General features: G+C 37.9%; 1 protein-coding gene across 1 annotated transcript; it reads left to right on the forward strand.

The window, feature by feature from the left end:
* The first annotated feature begins 2,303 nt into the window (after nt 1–2,303).
* Nucleotides 2,304–18,639, forward strand: LOC109036336 (uncharacterized). The gene is made up of 4 exons (XM_019050507.2): nt 2,304–2,809; nt 3,912–4,425; nt 12,454–12,842; nt 13,876–18,639. The coding sequence occupies exons 2-4, from the start codon at nt 3,960–3,962 to the stop codon at nt 16,309–16,311; spliced, it is 3,291 nt and encodes a 1,096-aa protein (XP_018906052.2). The 5' UTR covers nt 2,304–2,809; nt 3,912–3,959; the 3' UTR covers nt 16,312–18,639.
* The last annotated feature ends 669 nt before the right edge of the window (nt 18,640–19,308 follow it).

Consider the following 19,308-nt stretch of genomic DNA (forward strand, 5'->3'; position numbering starts at 1 on the left):
AAGTAGTTTTTCATTTAAAAAATAAAGTATGACAGGAAGTCTGCGACGTCGCAAACCGAGATACGTGGTTTGGTAGTTTCACCGTCGATATCCCTTGGCGACATTAAAAAATCTCTGTTCCTTTTTTATTTTTTCATACCCTTAGATACCTAAAACTTTTCGAAGTCTTGGATCAAATCGATCCGCATTTAAATAAGTGATTTTGTTAGTTTTTGAAGTAGTATCTACTTTATTGAAGATACGAAATACCTTTTCGAAATTTTCACCTTTTTGGTAACATACTTCTGCTCTCTCACCCCCCCCCCCTCCTCATCCGCCCTATGTAACACCTCCATATGAGTTAGTCGGGTCAATTTGATTTGGTTTGGAATTTTTAGGGGTAGCCATAAAAAAAAAAAATTCCCTGACACAACACAACTCTAGTCAAAATACCGATTTTCAGAAGTCCGCCTTTAAGGGCACCTAAGAGATCACTAAAGATGTTTTATTTTCTTCCTCCTCTTCAAAATGACTATAGATTCGGACACATCATAGCATATTCAAAATATAGCAAATTTCAAAATTAAAAGACTCCTCAACCTCAACGCTGGTTGACAACGGTGCAGAGATACAATATTCGTGTTCAATGGATGTCGGTGTTGCATCTGCAAAAATGAAAGCGCAATGCATGGTGCCATAGTCTATCCTGTAAGGTAAATGACTCTCTGCAGCATATATCCTACAAAAAGTTGTGCAGCTCTTTCAACTGAAACAGGATTTTGCTATGTTTTCATGTAACCTAATATTTAAAATAGTATAGGGCCTTTTTTGACCAGCATATTTCAATAGTCTCTACAGGATATCATTTGAAGTTGAGGTTTTTTAATGGCGTGATGTATATGCAGTGCGTAGTTATACCCGTCTTTTCTTCCAGATAATATTATGTATCTTAATTTCCCTGATTCAGAAACTCGGACGATGTTCAACCGATGCGGCTATTCTGAAATTTAAATCGCATAAAATTAATTTTGGTTTAATAAAAAGAAAACAGACCAAGCGAAAATATCGCGTCGAAATTTGTTGTGATTCTACTTTAAATCATACCGGAAATTTCGATACCTCTAAAAAAAACTGTATGTGGGCCTTTCTTTTTTTTTTTAAAAAAAAAAAAAAAAAAAAAAAAAAACTTGGAAACTCTTCAGAAAAACTGAATGTGTAGCTTTTTAAAAACGGTGTTCAAAAGTTAGACGTTAGAAGTGGTGCATAATGTCGCAATCAAAGATAAATACGCTTTCTTCCCCTTGCACCCATCGGCTTTTGAGTCAATTTATCCATGGAAATAATTCGAACATGGATTGTTCTACGATTTTTTATGTGTAGTTTTTTTCAGTGGTTGGCGGCCGCTAAGCGGCCACAGGCCCCTATTCCAATCATGTATAAATCCGTTAAGTAAAAAAAGGTAGGTTCCGTAAACCTATCCCTGTGTGGCAGAGGCCTTTCATTTATAGGAAAAGAACGAAAACATTAAGAATAAACATGAATGTGGTTTAATGATTTTAATTTCCGCCACCGCGCCAACCGCACTGTGTTCGGCGCAATGTGGGAAGTATCCCTACAGTCTTGTAGGCGCCTTGCGTTTCACGCCATACCGCTGCTGACCGCACTACGTTTGACGCAATGCGTGAAGTATTCATGGAGTCTTGTAGGCGCTAATATGTGTTTCATGCTGACCGGCGCGGCGCGCCGAGGGCTTCTCCTTTCCATGTCAAGTCCTCGTCATCATTGCTCCTCTGCGCCGCGCTGGCGCCGCTCCAGGCCAAATTGCGTGTTAGGTTTCTATCTCAACGAGACTAATGAAAGGCGCCGTCTCTTGTATCACCAAAAGACGAACAAATTAGAAATTACTATACTGAAACTCTCCGGAAATGAGAGATTTTTCGCCTCTTCTCATTAGTAGTTTTTTTCTGAATCAGATTTTTTTCTTGATACCTACATTTGAAAAAAATTACAACATTTGTCACCCCCTAAATCCGGCCCTGAACGCAGGAAGTGTGATTTGACCATTTTGACCTCCGTTCAGCGCAGCGCCATTTGACTGTTTGGACCACAACATTGTTGTCACATCAGAAGAAAATTGAAGGTTTAAAATTTGTTTTATGCCGTCATGCGTATATTTTAGTTGAAAAATGTAACCTCTTTTTTAATTCAGCATGTTTCTTCGCGGCACAGTTTTTGCTCTTGAAATTAAATAATTTTAAACAAGAATTAATTTTAAGAAAGAATAATTTTAAAGAAAATAATTTTTCTATAAAATTTGGCAACACTACATTCATGTTTATCATGATAGATAGTGAGTGCAGTGACACTGTCAACTATGAACTGAAGTTAGTATCATCAGATCTTTTATTTCTACCTAAAAACAATGACATTTTTAAGTAATTTTAGTACGAAAAAGTGTAAGCATTCAGCAAGAATTCCTATCAAAGCCTCCTGCAGCTCTCCTTGAGCCCTCGGTTGAAAGATCCTAACCTAACAAGTTGTGTTTGTTATGGTAATCTGTAGTTGACTCCTGTTTACAGCTTTAGTGCTCTCAGTTTTCATTTCAACTTGGAGAACTTTTTTCGATATGTAATTGAATTTCATTCAAATTCCCAAGTATCGTAGCGTCATCTATATGCATGATCAATGTGCCAGCGGTCACCCATGAATCAGTTCTCCGATGGACTCACGCCTCGTTGGTCCCATTTGACTATTCTAATGCAGACCAAGCTCACCAAGCTGTAGTTAAAGACGTTACGTTTGTTATACACACCTCATGAAATCCCTACAGGTCAGTACACAATCATTTTGTTCCATTTTGTGGCTGTGCTGATCCCCACATGTTCTCAAAGCTTCAATCATGAGACCCTTGCTAAGTATTTTATCCAACATGCTTTGGATTGTATCACTCTGCAGTTGTACCATCGTAATTAGTCTCATGAAATATTCTTACTAAGGATTAGTGTACTTAATCTACAAGAATGCAAACGGAACTTCTTCACTTGAGCGAAGACAATTGTTATTCATAAGAATATAGCTTCCAGAGTAAGATAGAAGATCCAATATGTTTCTGTTTGCATTTAGTTTTGGGAAAGGGAAATAAAATGGCTAACACACTTTTGTTAAGCAAACGAAGACATGTGTCAACCAAAGCCATAGGCTGGCATGAAGTGTTAATGGTAACAGAGTCTGTCTCTATTGCTCTGATCCTTTATAGTCTTATCACAGTGCCAGAGCATGTCAACAGTGTAAGTCGCCAATCACGTAACTCATCTGCGGTGTCTGAAAATCTCCGCCTCTATGTTATTTGTTTTCTAGGAGACTAAATTAACATCATTCCTTGAAATTTAGGCAGAAATTTCTTTGCGCAGAGAAGAAAAATCATGGCAGTTTTAAAGAATTGCCGTTGAGTAGTTTTCCGTTTAAAACATCAAGCATGACAAGAAGTTTGCGACGTTGCAAGCGTTATTCAGGTCGAAAAATATAAATTTTTCAGGGCAGACCATGAAAAATCAGTATCTGAAAGCCGGTGAGTACGAAAACACACCAACTCAGAAATTTTTGAACGCTTACTTAATTCTCTGTCATCAAACATGGTGTATCGATTTCAACTTGGTGCTTTACAAAGTCTCTAAGTACTTGTCCTTTGGCACCAAAAAGGTTTTTCTTAAAGTAACTTCTTTGCCTGCTGCGCAGTTTTAGGTGTTTCTTGAACAATTTTTTTTCCGAGTTGGTGTGTTTTCGAACTCACTGATTCAAGTGTTCATGGCCTCCATTTTCATTCACCAGTCTAATAATTGTCTTCAAGTTTTTGAAACTATGTGGTAATTTTTCTCTTTTCTACTGCTTTTTATTTTTTATATATTTTTGTTTTTTTTTTCATTTCATTTCAGATATGATTTACTCCTGAAAATTCAGCCCTCAAGCAAGACATTATCAACATGGAAGTAGATACCAAGATGATAAGACCGTTCACAACCCCACGGTTGAACAATTATGAAGTAATATCAAGGAATCGAAAGCTTACCTGTCATATCTGCCAAAAGGATCTCACTTATGTTGCCAGTTATTACAACCATCTCTCCAGACATCATACCAAGGCTGATCTGTCGCTATGTATCTTGGAACTATCAAAATTATTGGCCCCAAAAGCAAGCATCTCAACCACTTCTAGTGGCTCCTTAGAAAGTGACGGAGGTACTTTTGTCTGTAACAACACTCCTGAAGTTGATGATAAAATCATTATCGATAGTCAAACACAGCCCACTGAATTGTCATCTTCAGATGGAAAGAATGACTCAGAAAGTATCAGCTCAAACTTAAACCTGACTTCATCTAGTTCATGCAAGGTTCACCATTCCTCAAGTCAGTTGAATTTGCTGACTGAAAATCGCATTGAGCTTGAAGGTAATTAAGTTTTTTTTTCTTTTAACCTAAGGCGGAAAAGAAAATAATAAGATAAATATACCTCAAATTAGAGGTGTTCACTTCACATCGTTTGACAGCATTATGCGGAAAGAACTCCCATCAACACTGTTAATAGACCCTTTTAGGGCATTTTAAAATCAATCCTGACTTTGAGGAAAACACAGATAAGTTCTGTGTCAGCTTCAATAACAATTCAGATCAAATGCTCGTCACATCATAAATAGTTCTGCAAATGTTATTTCAACTCTATGTTCTAAGGAGAATCATATTTAGCATTATAAACTGGAAGTCTATATGTTTGACTGGGAATCACTTTTTTTTTTTAATCTCTCACATGTAATTCATCCATTATTTTGGTGTCACAAGCGAGAACAAGATTATGTGCAGGAAGAGGGGGCATTATATCAAAAACTCCACAAGCCCCCTCCTCACTGCAAATCCAGATTCCACCATATTCTTAACTTAATGTGTCTCTCTTAACTTGAGCTGTATAATTTTAGTTCCCAGCTTAAAAAACTCCTATTCATCCTCATTGGTGGGCAGAACTTGAGTTTCCATATGCAATAGTCAATAACAAAATGATCGAGGACTATATTTCAATTATGACCCTGCCTCCCTATACCTGAAAATTTGGACCTCTTTAACACCAATTTTTGACTTTTTGATATAAGTTTTGATTCACAACAGCAATTCTGTTGTTTCTCTTATGAATAGGTTGTTTTCTTGCTTTTTTAGTCGTGCGGCGAAGCCGTATAGACTCTAGTTTCGCCGGAGGCTAAAAAGTGTCCACACTTTTAGGCTAAGTCCAAGAGGAGAATTTTCGAGGAACCCAGTAACATATGAGGTATTGTGATATCGGTGCATTTTGGCCCAATGGAGATGTTACATGTGCGAGGAATTTGCAATTTGACTGTTGATTCTTGTATAAAAGTTCGCGGAGGAACACAATGGTGCCACTGGTTTTCTCTGAAATCATCTTCCATGCTCAAAAAAACCTCTCAAGTTGAGGCCAAAATGGAGGGGATATCCCACCCTACCCTGAGAGTCCACGTCTACATGAAGACAAACTCTCCATGCAAAGATAGGGAGCAAATACATTAGCAGGGTTGCCGTGTATTCAGTTTTGGAGTCCCCAGATAAATTGGTAGCCCTGTCAAAGTATTAGCTCCCTATATTTGCATGGAGAATAGGTCTTGATCTAGCTTTGACTCTCAGGGTAGGGTGGGATATTCCCTCCATTTTGGCCTCAACTTGAGTGCTTTTTTTTGAGCTTGGGAGATGATTTCAGAGAAAACCAGTGGCACCATCGTGTTTCTCGTGACTTTTTACACAAGATTCAACAGTCAAATCGCAAATTCCTCACACATGCAACATCTCCATTATGCCAAATAGAATTTCTGATCATTTAGCCATGGTTTGGTAGCGTTTAGCAATCAACTGTGACCATAATGTAAAGAACCCACACAGGTGCCTTTCGGCGGAATGTCGCCCTATGGCATTCTTTATCATCAAGTCACCGTTGAACATTCGCTGTTCAATGGCGTTCAGCAACCAAGTATAGCCAAAATTTTCAGAACTCATACCTCAGATGTTCAAAGAGTGTTAACTTGTGTCGCCAAATGGAATTTCTGATCATTTAGCTATGGTTTGGTAGCGTTTAGCAATCAACTGTGACCATAATGTAAAGAACCCACACAGGTGCCTTTCGGCGGAATGTCGCCCTATGGCATTCTTATCATCAAGTCACCGTTGAACATTCGCTGTTCAATGGCGTTCAGCAACCAAGTATAGCCAAAATTTCCAGAACTCATACCTCAGATGTTCAAAGAGTGTTAACATGTGTCGCCAAATGGAATTTCTGATCATTTAGCCATGGTTTGGTAGCGTTTAGCAATCAACTGTGACATAATGTAAAGAACCCACACAGGTGCCTTTCGGCGGAATGTCGCCCTATGGCATTCTTTATCATCAAGTCACTGTTGAACATTTACTGTTAAGTAGCGTTTAGCAACCAAGTATAGCCAAAATTTCCAGAACTCATACCTCAGATGTTCAAAGAGTGTTAACATGTGTCGCCAAATGGAATTTCTGATCATTTAGCCATGGTTTGGTAGCTTTTAGCAATCAACTGTGACTATAATGTAAAGAACCCACACAGGTGCCTTTCGGCGGAATGTCGCCCTATGGCATTCTTTATCATCAAGTCACTGTTGAACATTTACTGTTAAGTAGCGTTTAGCAACCAAGTATAGCCAAAATTTCCAGAACTCATACCTCAGATGTTCAAAGAGTGTTAACATGTGTCGCCAAATGGAATTTCTGATCATTTAGCCATGGTTTGGTAGCTTTTAGCAATCAACTGTGACCATAATGTAAAGAACCCACACAGGTGCCTTTCGGCGGAATGTCGCCCTATGGCATTCTTTATCATCAAGTCACTGTTGAACATTTACTGTTAAGTAGCGTTTAGCAACCAAGTATAGCCAAAATTTCCAGAACTCATACCTCAGATGTTCAAAGAGTGTTAACATGTGTCGCCAAATGGAATTTCTGATCATTTAGCCATGGTTTGGTAGCTTTAGCAATCAACTGTGACCATAATGTAAAGAACCCACACAGGTGCCTTTCGGCTGAATGTCGCCCTATGGCATTCTTTATCATCGAGTCACAGTTTAATAGCGTAAATAAGCAACCAATGGTGGCCAAAATGTCAAGACTCCAAACTGGTGCTTTTTTGCTGAATTTCGCCCAATAGGATCTTTGATGATTTATCAGTAATGGTTGATGTTTATGTTGATTAATTATTACTGTCTGAAAGTGAATCCTGTGGGAGAATATTATAGGGTTGGTTCAAAAAAATTTTTTTCCTTAGCGCTAATGGACCCTAAGGGACAACTTCAATTCATCGAACTGAAAGTTTTCAATTTTTAAACCATCTTTTAACTGTCGGAACTCACTTGACCACATTATATTCATGATGAATTTAAAGAATATCGCTGTCAAAAGTTGAGTTCTCCTTCAATTTAATTAGCCTTTTGTCATACCTTACAGACCATACGGAAAGTGCTAAATCTACGGAAAACTCAACTTTTCACAGCGATATTCTTCAAATTTATCATGAATATAATGTGGTCTAGTGAGTTCTGACATTTAAAAATGGGTATGAACATTTAAGGCTTTATTTTCCTTGAATTTAAGTGGTTTTTCAGGGTCTACGGTAAGAAAAAAAGTCTAAAACACGTTAAAAGTTACTTGAACCTACCCTATAATGTTGAGCTATGACTTCAACTTTCATGAACCCTTACTTGTGCCTTTCAGCTTGATTTTCGCTAAATGGAATTATTTATGATTGAAGTCGTGGTTGAGTTTACTATGCTGATAAATATCATTGGAAAATTTAGGTTTCACCATCATAGTCTTCTACGAGGGCTGTCCCAAAAAAACCGGACTTTTGTCATAGAAGGCGAACAGAGCGTCGTAATGAAGTTTTCTTGGGCTTGTTTGACAGCTGATAAGCTACTGAAGATGCTTGTTTTTACAGAATGCAAACATTGGTCTTGGTAAGGAAACTACACGCTTTGGAATAAAGGAAAGTCAAACGCGAGTTTGGATTTTTGTCTTTATTTCAAGAAAATTTAGATACAACTTAAAAAAAAAAAACCAGGTTTTAAGTTAAAAACTTCGTTGCTCTCTTATTCAAGTGCTTAAAAATAAGGAAATCAACATTTTAAGCAGCTTACCAAGTCATCACCTATCCCCTTCAAAATATTCGCCAGCTTTGTCGATGCATTTTTGCCACCGTTTCTTCAATCGGGAGAAACACTGTTGAAAATCCGCAGGTTTGAATGATCGCAATTCCTTCAAGGTGAAACCGTCAACCGAGAATATTACAATGGTGTTCTGAGACGATTACGCGAATATGTCCGCAGAAAAAGGCCCGAGCTTTGGAGAGAGAATTCCTGGTTTCTGCATCACGATAACGCACCTGCCCAAGCATCCCTCCAAATTCGCGAATTTTGTGCAAAGAATGCCATGAGTGTCCTCCCTCATCCCCTCTATTCACCTGACCTGGCTCCGTGTGATTTTTTCTTCACGACTTAAATCTACCTTGAAAGGTCGACGTTTTCAAACCATTCCGGAAATTCAAGAGAACACCTTGAAGGAATTGCGATCATTCAAACCTGAGGATTTCCAACAGTGTTTCTCCCAATTGAAGAAACGGTGGCAAAAATGCATCGACAAAGCTGGCGAGTATTTTGAAGGGGATAGGTGATGACTTGGTAAGCTGCTTAAAATGTTGATTTCCTTATTTTTAAGCATTTGAATAAGATTGCAACGAAGTTTTTAACTTAAAACCTGGGTTTTTTTTAAAGTTGTATCTAATTTTTTCTTGAAATAAAGACAAAAATCGCAACTCGAGTTTGACTTTCCTTTATTCCAAAGCGTGTAGTTTCCTTACCAAGACCAATGTTTGCATTCTGTAAAAACAAGCATCTTCAGTAGCTTATCAGCTTTCAAACAAGCCCAAGAAAACTTCATTACGACGCTCGGTTCGCCTTCTATGACAAAAGTCCGGTTTCTTTTGGGACAGCCCTCGTAAAAATAACCATCAGCATTACTGCACCAACCAAAATCTAGCCCAAAAAAAAAAATAGTTCGGCTGAAAAAGTGGGAGAAGTTGGGATGTGCAGTCTCAAAATAAAAATACCTAGCTGTGATTGGACATAGCTTTGCTTTCATTGAGACTTTCAAATTTTATGAATAAAAACAGTACGCATTTAGCAAAAACAGTTAGTTTTGTCCTTACCTGTAGACCATACAAAAAGAGCTAAATTGAAGGAGAACTTAGCTTTTGACAGCGATGCTCTTCAAATTTTTCATATACCTGTACAATGTGTTCTAGTGAGTTTGGATGGTAAAAAATGGTCAGAAACATTTAAAGCTTTATTTTCCATGAATGTAAGTTGTCGTTCAGGATAGATTCTGACGACTAGATCCTTACTAGAGTAAGGAAAGAAAGTCTAAAATTGTTAAAAGTCACAGAAAAACGCGAAAAAAGAAAAAAGTCGGAAAAGGAAGTCAAATTTACATAACAATTAAATTAACATAAAAATTTCGTAAAAAGTATTGGAAATTACGAACAAATGTATTTACGTAAAAACTGTATTAAAAAGAAAGTTAATTTTAATTAAGAAAAATAATCTTGGTAAATCAATTTCTCACGTAAATTTGACTCAAAATTCATTTAAAAAAACAGGGCCGGATTCACCTACTTGCCGCCCATGGGCCGGATTTACGGGATTTACCTACTTGCTGCCTATGGGCCACCTGTATTTTGCCGCCCCCTTCTCATTCGTTTCGAAACATCAATAAAAAACAACTTAATCGGCCCAAACAGTAACAGAGAAACAACTTAAAACGGGACTAAGGACGCAAATAATAAAAGAAACACATAAAATATAATAAGAACCACCCGGGACGTTTCGCAGGGATCACACCCGCATTTTCAACCGGCAAAACAAGAAAAATAAAAAGAAAGGACACTATGCCCCTCACTACTAGCAAAAGTTCGCACGGAACTTTGCGTGAAAGTTAAGTTCCGTAAACCTATCTACATATGTGTGAACAAGGCCTTCCATTTGTAAGAAATGAAGGTAAAAATTATGCAAGAACAAACATAAATGTGGTTTAATAATTTTAACTTCCGCCGCCGCGCCGCGCTGACCGCACTGTGTTTGGCGCAATGCGTGAAGTATTCCTACAGTCTTGTAGCGCTATGCGTTTAACGCCGACCGCCGCACAGTGGATTTGAGTCAATTAGAGGGGTCGGACATGAAATTTTGACAAGAACTGCAAATGTGATGTTTATTTCGTTACATTTTAAAGTTCAAGGGGTGATACGGAAGAAAATATCACGAGAAAACCAGTGAACAGCTTGCAGAACATTAGATTCTTGTATAAACGGAGTTATGAGCGTTTTTAGTTCCCAAATTTTTTCCGACCTCTCTCATTGACTCGATTCACCGTGCGCCGCGCTGAGGGCTTCTCTCTTCTATCTCAAGTCCTCATCATCACTGCTGCACCGCTCCATGCCAAATTGCGTGTTTAGTTTCTCTCTTAACTCGACTAATTAAAGGTGCTGTCTCTTGTGTCACCGAAAGACGCTTTCTCGTTTGTAATTTTTTTTTTCTGAATCCGATTTTTTTTAAACCTACATTTTAAAAAAATGCAAAATTTGCCGCCCCCTGCGTTAAGAAATGAGAGAGAGATGCTGTACTCGATTATCTAATGCATCTGACGAGTTTTTCAATTCAAAAAGGAACGTATTACACTCCACAAATAAATCACGTTTGAAGCGCAAACCGGAAAAAACACGATTTGTCAAAAGTATTCATTAAGTATTGCACTTTCCACAGAAGCATGTTGCACAAAAATGTCACTGTAACGACTTCCGATATGGTTGCGACCAACTTAAGGCTCAAAATTTTGATTTGTTTGCTCCCTAAAAAAAATGGTCCATCTCTGTAACCGTGCTCACCAAACTGACGATCTCACGACACGACGACGACGACAGCCGTTGAGGGGTCACAGTCTGTCGTGGTCCCGGAGACATTTTTCAGGGTTGAAATCCTTCCTCTTATTTAATTGTTTTTTTAAATAAACTTAGGCTAGGACACTATCCCTAAATAACAAACAGACCAATTTGGCTCCAATGCCTCGAGCTCTGCACGTGTAAACTTGAGTTTTTTGTTTTTATTACTCTCGCTTTTTATTACTTTCGTCGGTCTGCTCAGGGCCGAAGGGGGCCCTCCCTCCCCCCTTCCTCCTCTTACAGTCACGCTCCGGCGTGGCTGCAGCCGTTGCGCCGCGTCATTTTTGTGGGAACATTGATCAGCGTTTCGAGCCTTAAGGCTCAGTTCGGGTGCGATATTCTATCGTCTACGCGCCCAACCCCCCCCCCCCCCCCCCTCCCCTCCCAAAGACGCTCCGCGCCACCAGACTATCGATATTTTAGACCAAAATATTGTATCGATATTTCAACGTTGATATATCGTCCGTATCCATACATTTATCTCCAGAAATATCGAATCGATTTTTCTTTCTTTCTCCTGCTGAGTTGTGTATGTTACACCTCGGAAAATCGGAAATTATGGTCAATTTTTCATAGTTCGAATTTCGGATTTCGCTGGCCAGGTTGTACAGACCTACGTCACAGGGTAAACAAACCTCAAGATGCAAATACCTCCTTTTTTTCTCTATGTAGGTATAGGACTTTTCGCGTGGCTGCTCGACGGTTTGTTAATCTGTGGAGGTAAGCTACATTCACGCGTCGCAAGCAACCTGGCGCGTCTGCTTCTTGCTACTGCGAGCGCGCCTTCATTTCCTCCTGCACGCAACAAGGACAACCGCGATGATAAAGAATTCCATTCGGCGAAATCGAGCCGAGAGCAGGCACCACGAGTATATACATATGGGTTATTTTAGTGATGGGTGGGATTTTATTTAAAATTCCTATGAATCCTAGGTATAGTATTTACTTTAGTAAACAATTATCATTTATTCCATCACTTCTTCGGATTATTTATTTTTAATCAATCTATATTCATGTGAAGTGTAGCTCATCTGCATTTTTCTTTCCCTGGAACCTAAATGTATATTATGAGTTTGAATCCATCAGAAACTAAGTCAGTCAAAATCAAATTTAACTACATACGAAGTGAAAACGATTTGAATTTCGCAAATCAAAGTGATAGTTAAAGCAACCAAACTGTGTCAGAAATGTTCCCAAATTACTAGGTAAGGCTTTTATCAGCTCATCATCTGATCCAATAATTTTAATTGTGGCATTTCATTCGGCATGTCGCCGCACGACTTCTATGATACTCAAAGTCTCACATATATAATTTGAAAGGGGGGTCCTGGGGGGCGGCGCCCCCTCAGCAGGTAGCTTTTGCTACTTGTTTATGTTCCAATCATAAGTTTTTTCTATTATTTTTTTGTTATCAGGCAGTAAGAAAAATTCAGCTCAAAGTTCTACAAGTCTGAAAGAACTCAGCAGTATTCCAAAAGAAAATGGCTCAGAAATTTCTGCCACAAATTCGTGTGAGCCAAAATCTGCCAATGAGGAACAAATTTCGTTTTGTAGCAATTTGGGATTGGGACGACTCAAAGTGTCCGATGAGCCTAACAGTTCCACCCATCAGCCTGCCGATCCTGGACGAAAAGATGGCGATTCTACAAAGAAAGATACATATGATTCTAAGCTATCAACCAATTTTATCGTACCTGACAAGTTTTCTGCAGAAGAACCTGTAACGAAAGATGATTGTATTTTCGAGCCCATGTTGTCACCACTCATAGAAAAACTTATAAGCTCTGGGCCTATTTCAGCAAAGGCAAGTATTTTTTCCTCTTTTTAATTCTTTGCCCCAAGTTTTTTTCTCCCCCCCCCCTCCCCCCCACCGGATCTTTTCTTTTACCCCCTTTCTTCAGTTCAAGCCTCTTTCTCTCAATATTGGTTCTGAAAGGATAAACTTTAGAATTCCTTTGAAACCATTAGAAAATGTTACTTTTTTCATTTCAAGGGCAGTATTGTATCTCTTTTGCAGCTTTTCAAAATCTCTGCTCTTTCTTCTTAATTGAAGAGAATTGACCATCAGAAAACAATCAGTACACTACAAGACATATTTTCTGTTTGAAAGGTAAAAAATTAACCCTCATTTCCTTACAAGTACACCGGTTTCCCTAGGAACAATGGAGTTGAAATGAAGGTTGAAGGCGAATGCTCCTTCTCCAAGAAAAATTTGTTTACGCATCAATATTTCTAGGCTTACACAGAATTTTCACTTACTCGAAGAATTTCCAGTAATAATTTATTGAAGAAATTAAGCAGAATTCTGAATCTAAAAATATTTCATCAAATACTTTATGATTGTTTGATCGATAGTAGCTTCAACTTGTCCATCAGCAGAAATTTACGCTGGTCAAGTGACCAGTCAAATTATTGTCGATTAACCAGTCCAATTTTCTATCAAATTGTCTGTCGATCAACCGGTTAAGTTGCCTGTCGATCAACCGGTCGAGTTGCCTGTCGATCGACGGGTCGATTTTTCTATCGATTAACTAGTCAAATCGTCTGTCAATTATCCAGCTTTATGTATTGTCAGCCAATGGGCCAGTGAAATTAACTGTCAATCCAACAGTGGAATCGAGTGTTGGTTTATAAGTGGAATGACGTGTCAATGAGCCAGGTGAATTGTTTCAGGATTAACCATTTCATCATGGACATACGACATACCCAGTTTATCATCAGATGTTTTGATTGGTCTGGTCTTACTTTTTTTTAATATTTTAAAATTGACTTTTACAACTGACTGTTTCTCATTTTTTTTTTTTTTTTAAATTTAATCGTTTCCAATTATTACCTAGGATGCATTGCCAGAAGTTGCTACAGAACTAAACCTGTCCAATCTCTTGAAAACCTCCGCATGGGCTGAGGCAAAAGCTAGGAGCCCTGAGGGAACCACTGTGCCGAGCTCGAAGAGAAAGTTTTCAGATGAAGGTGGATCAAGACTCTCAACCTCCGTAAGTAAGTTATACTCAAGGGTTTTTGAAAGAATAAAAAAGAAACCAAAGTCAATTCCAGTCAAAACCAAAATGACTTTCAAAGTGTCTCCAAGATGTGATTCAACTCCTAATTCCGTTGCAACTAGTGTGTCGGAATCATCCAGTGGAATTTCTAGCAGCTTAGTTGAAGCAAGTAATCACAACTCTGTTCGTGAACAGTGTGGCACCTTGAATCTTTGCAGCCAGCCTCATGCTTCACACCGTGACCTTCAGACATCAGAGGGTGCTTGGATTAACTCTCTGCAGTCGGATCATATTTATTGTAACAGCAGATCGGGGGATGATTTTGAGCATTGTCTTTCAGACAGCTCAGGAAAGGGATCGAAGTCCAGGAGTGGTTCAGATCCACAGCTGCCAGGTGCAGCTGATGATATTGAGGACAACAGACTACTGTCTCAGGTCTCCACTGAAGTAGAAGTGATAAGGATTGGAAAGAATCTCTCCACGCAGAGAGAAGAAAGTTCAAAAATGGCAAGTTGTTGTGATGGCATTCAGTCAGTTGAATATGCCAGTGAAATGCCCAGTCCAATTGAAAAAATTCATAAGAATCAAACTTTAGTTAAAAGTCCTCAGGGCGGAGATCCAATCAATCTTACCAAAGCAATAAGTAATGGGTCTTTATCGGACAGTGTCTCCAAAACCCCACAAAAGGACAACGCACTCCGAGTTGTCAATAAGTACGTGCGTTTAAATAGTAAACATGAGCTGCTGCGAAACTTAAAAACTGATCCGCCATCTTCAACCAACAAAATTAATGAGATATCACCAGGCGATGAGGCTCATGAAGCAGCAGAGATCCCTTCCAACAACCATGATGAAATAAAAGCGCCTGATGAAAATAAACCATGTTCCGATTCTCAAAGCTCCACGACTGGAATCAGTCTGCTCAAAACGAGTGAAAAATGTGCTGAAAAATTTGATGTTGCTGAAGGTGCAGCTTTGAAAACTAATCGCGAACTCAGTATTGGAAAACCTTCAACGACATCACGTTCTCCTCAGTTTGTTGATTCAAATGGTGTCGTGTGGGGGATTGTGGAAATTGACACTGGTACTTATCCTCTTAAAGTTTTGAAACCTATCAAAATTCCGGACAACGGGAAAACCGACAGTTCGGCTCAAGAAAATATCACAACTCACAAGGCTGGTTCCATGAAACGGAAAAGCAAAACCCCGAGAAAAAATAAACCGCCTTTGAAACCAGTGGCTCTAGAGCAGAAGATGAAAATGAAAAATCCTGCTTTCAGAAATGATGGAAACTCCTGTATCGAAATGGAGTCTACCAGAATGGATAACAACAAACTAGACGAGCAGTTGAGTGATCGTTCCGAAATCAGCAACCAAACATCCAGCGTTCCTTTCAGAAATGGAGATTCTCATTGCAAATCAAATGAGCCCCGCTCCAAAATTGCCTTCAAAGGAAAAAGTCTTATTGAATCAAGTTGCACTGATTTAGTTCCTTCCTCGATGATCACAACTGAAGAAACTGACCCAGTCTCTGACGAGGAAACAGATAACTCTCGTTGCACTTGTCTCAAGAGTAAAGGAATAGAACGGAATAGCTCCATTGCATCTGTCTCAGATACTAAAACTTGTGAAATGAGAAAACAGTGCATGAACTCGAATCCTGAAGGACCAATTGGAGTACGTGCCATCAGTGATACGTGCCATTTAAGTCATCAAAATTCATGTTGTTCTGCGAATAGAAGCTGTGTCGCCCCATCGGAAAAATATTACATGTGTAGTCATTGCCTCAAAGAGTTTTCGCGGAAAAGTCATCTAATTCGCCATCATCGCTCACACTTTGATGAAAGACCTTTCGAATGTGATACCTGTCATAAAAAATTCACTACCAAAGCCATCTTGAAACAGCATGAAAGGCTACACAGCGGTGAAAGGCCGTTCGCTTGCTCTTTTTGTAATAAGACGTTCTCGCAGAAATCGAGTCTTCTAACCCATACCATGCTCCACAGTGGGAAACCTTTTAAGTGCTTCTTTTGTCGTTTAGCTGTTGTTTCCAATCACAAGTTGCAACGACACCTGAGGAGGCATGAAATAAGTGACAGTGGACTTTTCTGTTGTGCGTGTGATTCTCAGTTCACAGTGGAAAGCACTTTCAGAGAACATTTGGCCAAGGTCCATAATTATCCACCAGAGTTCAGAATTGTGAAAGTGGGAAGCATACTTGAGGAAGAGAAGAAGAGGAAGAGGAAGATTAATAAAAAGCTACTGATCACGTAAACAAGTTCATTAAAATCTGAAGTAGTTCATCCTTTTAAGAAATGTGTATGGAAATGATACTTGTGAAGAAATCTCTAATTTTATGAAAGAACAATTTTTTATGAAGATGTAACTAATTTTTCCCCCCTTCGAGTTTTGCTTTAGTTCAACCTTTCTCAGACTGGCCCTCAGGTGATTCACTCATGATGATCATTGAATACATGTAACAACCACCTTTCGAACTATTCTTTTTTTCTTTTCTCCTATTTTTCCCGAGATATGGACCATTTTATTTTTCTAGCTGTAGATGAATTTTTTCTTTACTTGTTTTATCCGGCTAATACATGCTATGCCTTAGTTAATTCACCTCAATATTTTACCTCGTCACTCAAAAGGGTATTAAGTATGAGCAACCATAGGAGATTATTTCTCTCTTGCAACGTGCACAGAATGAACTTCTTCAAGTATATCTCACAGTGGAAACGTTTCAAAAGATCTTTGTTTATTCCTGAATCAGAACACACAAAAAATCCTTTTTCCGAAAAAAATGCAAGAATAAAGTTCAATAGCCATTTAAAAACTACTCTTACCCACTTACAAGATCATCATTTTACAACAGGAAGCCACCATTTTTTACTTTTTTGTAACAGCACAAAAGTTTATAGGGAACCAATGGCACCAATGTTGTTTCTAAAATGAGGTAGGAATTCTACCGTGCTGAGGAAAAACGCTGTATGAACTTTCGAAAGATACCAAATTTCCCTTGATAAAACTTTATTTGAGAAGAGAGTCATGCATATTTTTTTTAGATTTAAAATTGCGAACAAGGTGGACTGAAAAATTGGAAGAAAAATGTTTACGTTCCTCCAAATAAATTTGTATTTTATAATAGAAAATTTGGGAACACCTGTAAGTTTGTATGGCGGTTTTCCGTAGCACAGTTAAATTGTGGTTCTATGTAGCATAATTTGGTTCACATGAAATACGAAAAATTGCTGCTCTCTGAAGGTTTGTTTAAAAGTCATTATTTCAGTCTGAAACGAAGAAAGTTAAAATTTATCTTATTTCATAAATCTTGACCTACTAGCACTCATTTTTTTTTATTCTTTAGGGTTGCCATTAGTATAAATACTACTGTTAGAAAAATCACATATTTGACTGATAACTTCTGTGATAACTGCATTGTATAGTAATCAAATGTATGTTATGTTTGTGTTATAATTTATTGTATGTACCATGCTTAACTTCTTGTTAATCTGAAGTTCTGTCCTCAGAACATGGTTGCCCGAGAAACAATGCCCCTCCAAGTGTATTTTAAAAGGTTCATGAAGAATCGAGTGGTAAAAATATCGTTTCTTTGTCATTCTGCGTTTGAAATAAAACCATTGCCATCACAGCACTCTTTTGCAGAGCTCTGGCATGTAAAATGACAATTGTGTAATTTGTTTTATTTTCCAAATGCGTTGCAATTGAATCAACGTATGCGAAAACGTCCGATGTCCAAGACAGTGTTTTAGAATTTGAAGGGATAATTTCGTTGTAACTTAATGACACAAGATGGTTTAAGACTTTAGGAATGAAGAACAATATTATAAAAAATCCCCTAAGTGTAATTAAACGGTTACAAAAGAGATCAATCCTCTTCATCAGTGTCGTGTGACAAAAGAAACTCACTGCAATTATGAAACCCTGTATTAGACAACGGACGTTTTTGTGTACGTCGACTCAATTACTATCTTGTTTTTACACAGAACATGTTTTAGCCAGTGTTGTAATGATAGTAATCTTAACCAAGTGATGCATTTATTATTTCACCTCTCATGTGAATGTTCTGTGTAATCATTATAGACTCAAAACCTCATGAAATATCCACTACAACATATTCTCAGTAATAATTTTCTCAGCAATGTCTTCTCAGCATAATTTGTATGTAGGTTTTTTTCTATGTTAGTATATATTAGTCATTTTGTCGATTCGTAACAGTACACAGGAAAGAGACATTAGTTCACAGAAACTCTGAATCAAGTCATTGTCACTTTGAAAAAAGAAGAATAAGTTATCAACACAAGAGCACAGAGGAGTTTTATACAAATATTTTACTGCTTTTGACCCCTATCAAACTCATCTAGAGTTAAGGCGATTTGAAGGTAGCAGTAGAAATAAATAAAGTCACGGAAAAGCTGTATTAAACGCTAATCTGCCCCGTTCAGGTTACTAAATCACCGGATCATGATGCAACATATGCCTGCCAGGGGTGCAAAAATTAACTAGACCTCTTGCAACTTACTCTTTCGGGCTCTAGAAAGAGTTTTCAGTTAAAATCTCAATATCTGATTTTTCGACCCAATTTCAATAAATGGGTAGTTTTTGATGTCGCTAAAGTTTTATTTAAGTTCTCTGCAATATTGCAGCCTCCCCTATTTTGACTTTTATGTACGTTTAAAGTTTATGTAGATTGCATTATTGTTTTCTTTTTGTTGTAAATCATTTATTTTTATCTATCGACTGCTTCTTTTGGTCGGTAATTTTGCCCAATTATGGGTCATAACGTTTTGTTGTGTCAAGAAATTGAAATGAATCGGTGAGTTGAAGGTTTTAAGTTGAATTTTTTTTATTTATTTATTTATTTTTTTTTTTTGGTGTTTTGAAGGAGTTACCGCTATTAATCAGAGACATTTAGTATGAAAAAATTACTCCCTTATGCATTGTGTTTGCAATTGCTGAATTTTTTACATTCTGTGAGTAACACAGTTATTTTGACTGGTAGAAAGAAATGATGTGTGCGTATCTATCCGGCTTTTGTCAAAAGTAGCTACTTCATTTCATATTATTTACTTCAATTGGCATTGTTTTATTCAATTTTGAGGTTTGTGCTATGTTTTGCTTCTCAATTACATGATTCGGGTTGACTATGTTTTTATTAAAATTTGTTTTAAATAATTTTTTATTGTGGATCAAACTTAATTTTATTTTAATGATGACTCACACAATCAGTGAAGAAGAGTTGACTTCTTTTGA

This window comes from Bemisia tabaci, chromosome 4 (genome assembly GCF_918797505.1).
Source record: "Bemisia tabaci chromosome 4, PGI_BMITA_v3".
NCBI lineage: Eukaryota > Metazoa > Arthropoda > Insecta > Hemiptera > Aleyrodidae > Bemisia > Bemisia tabaci.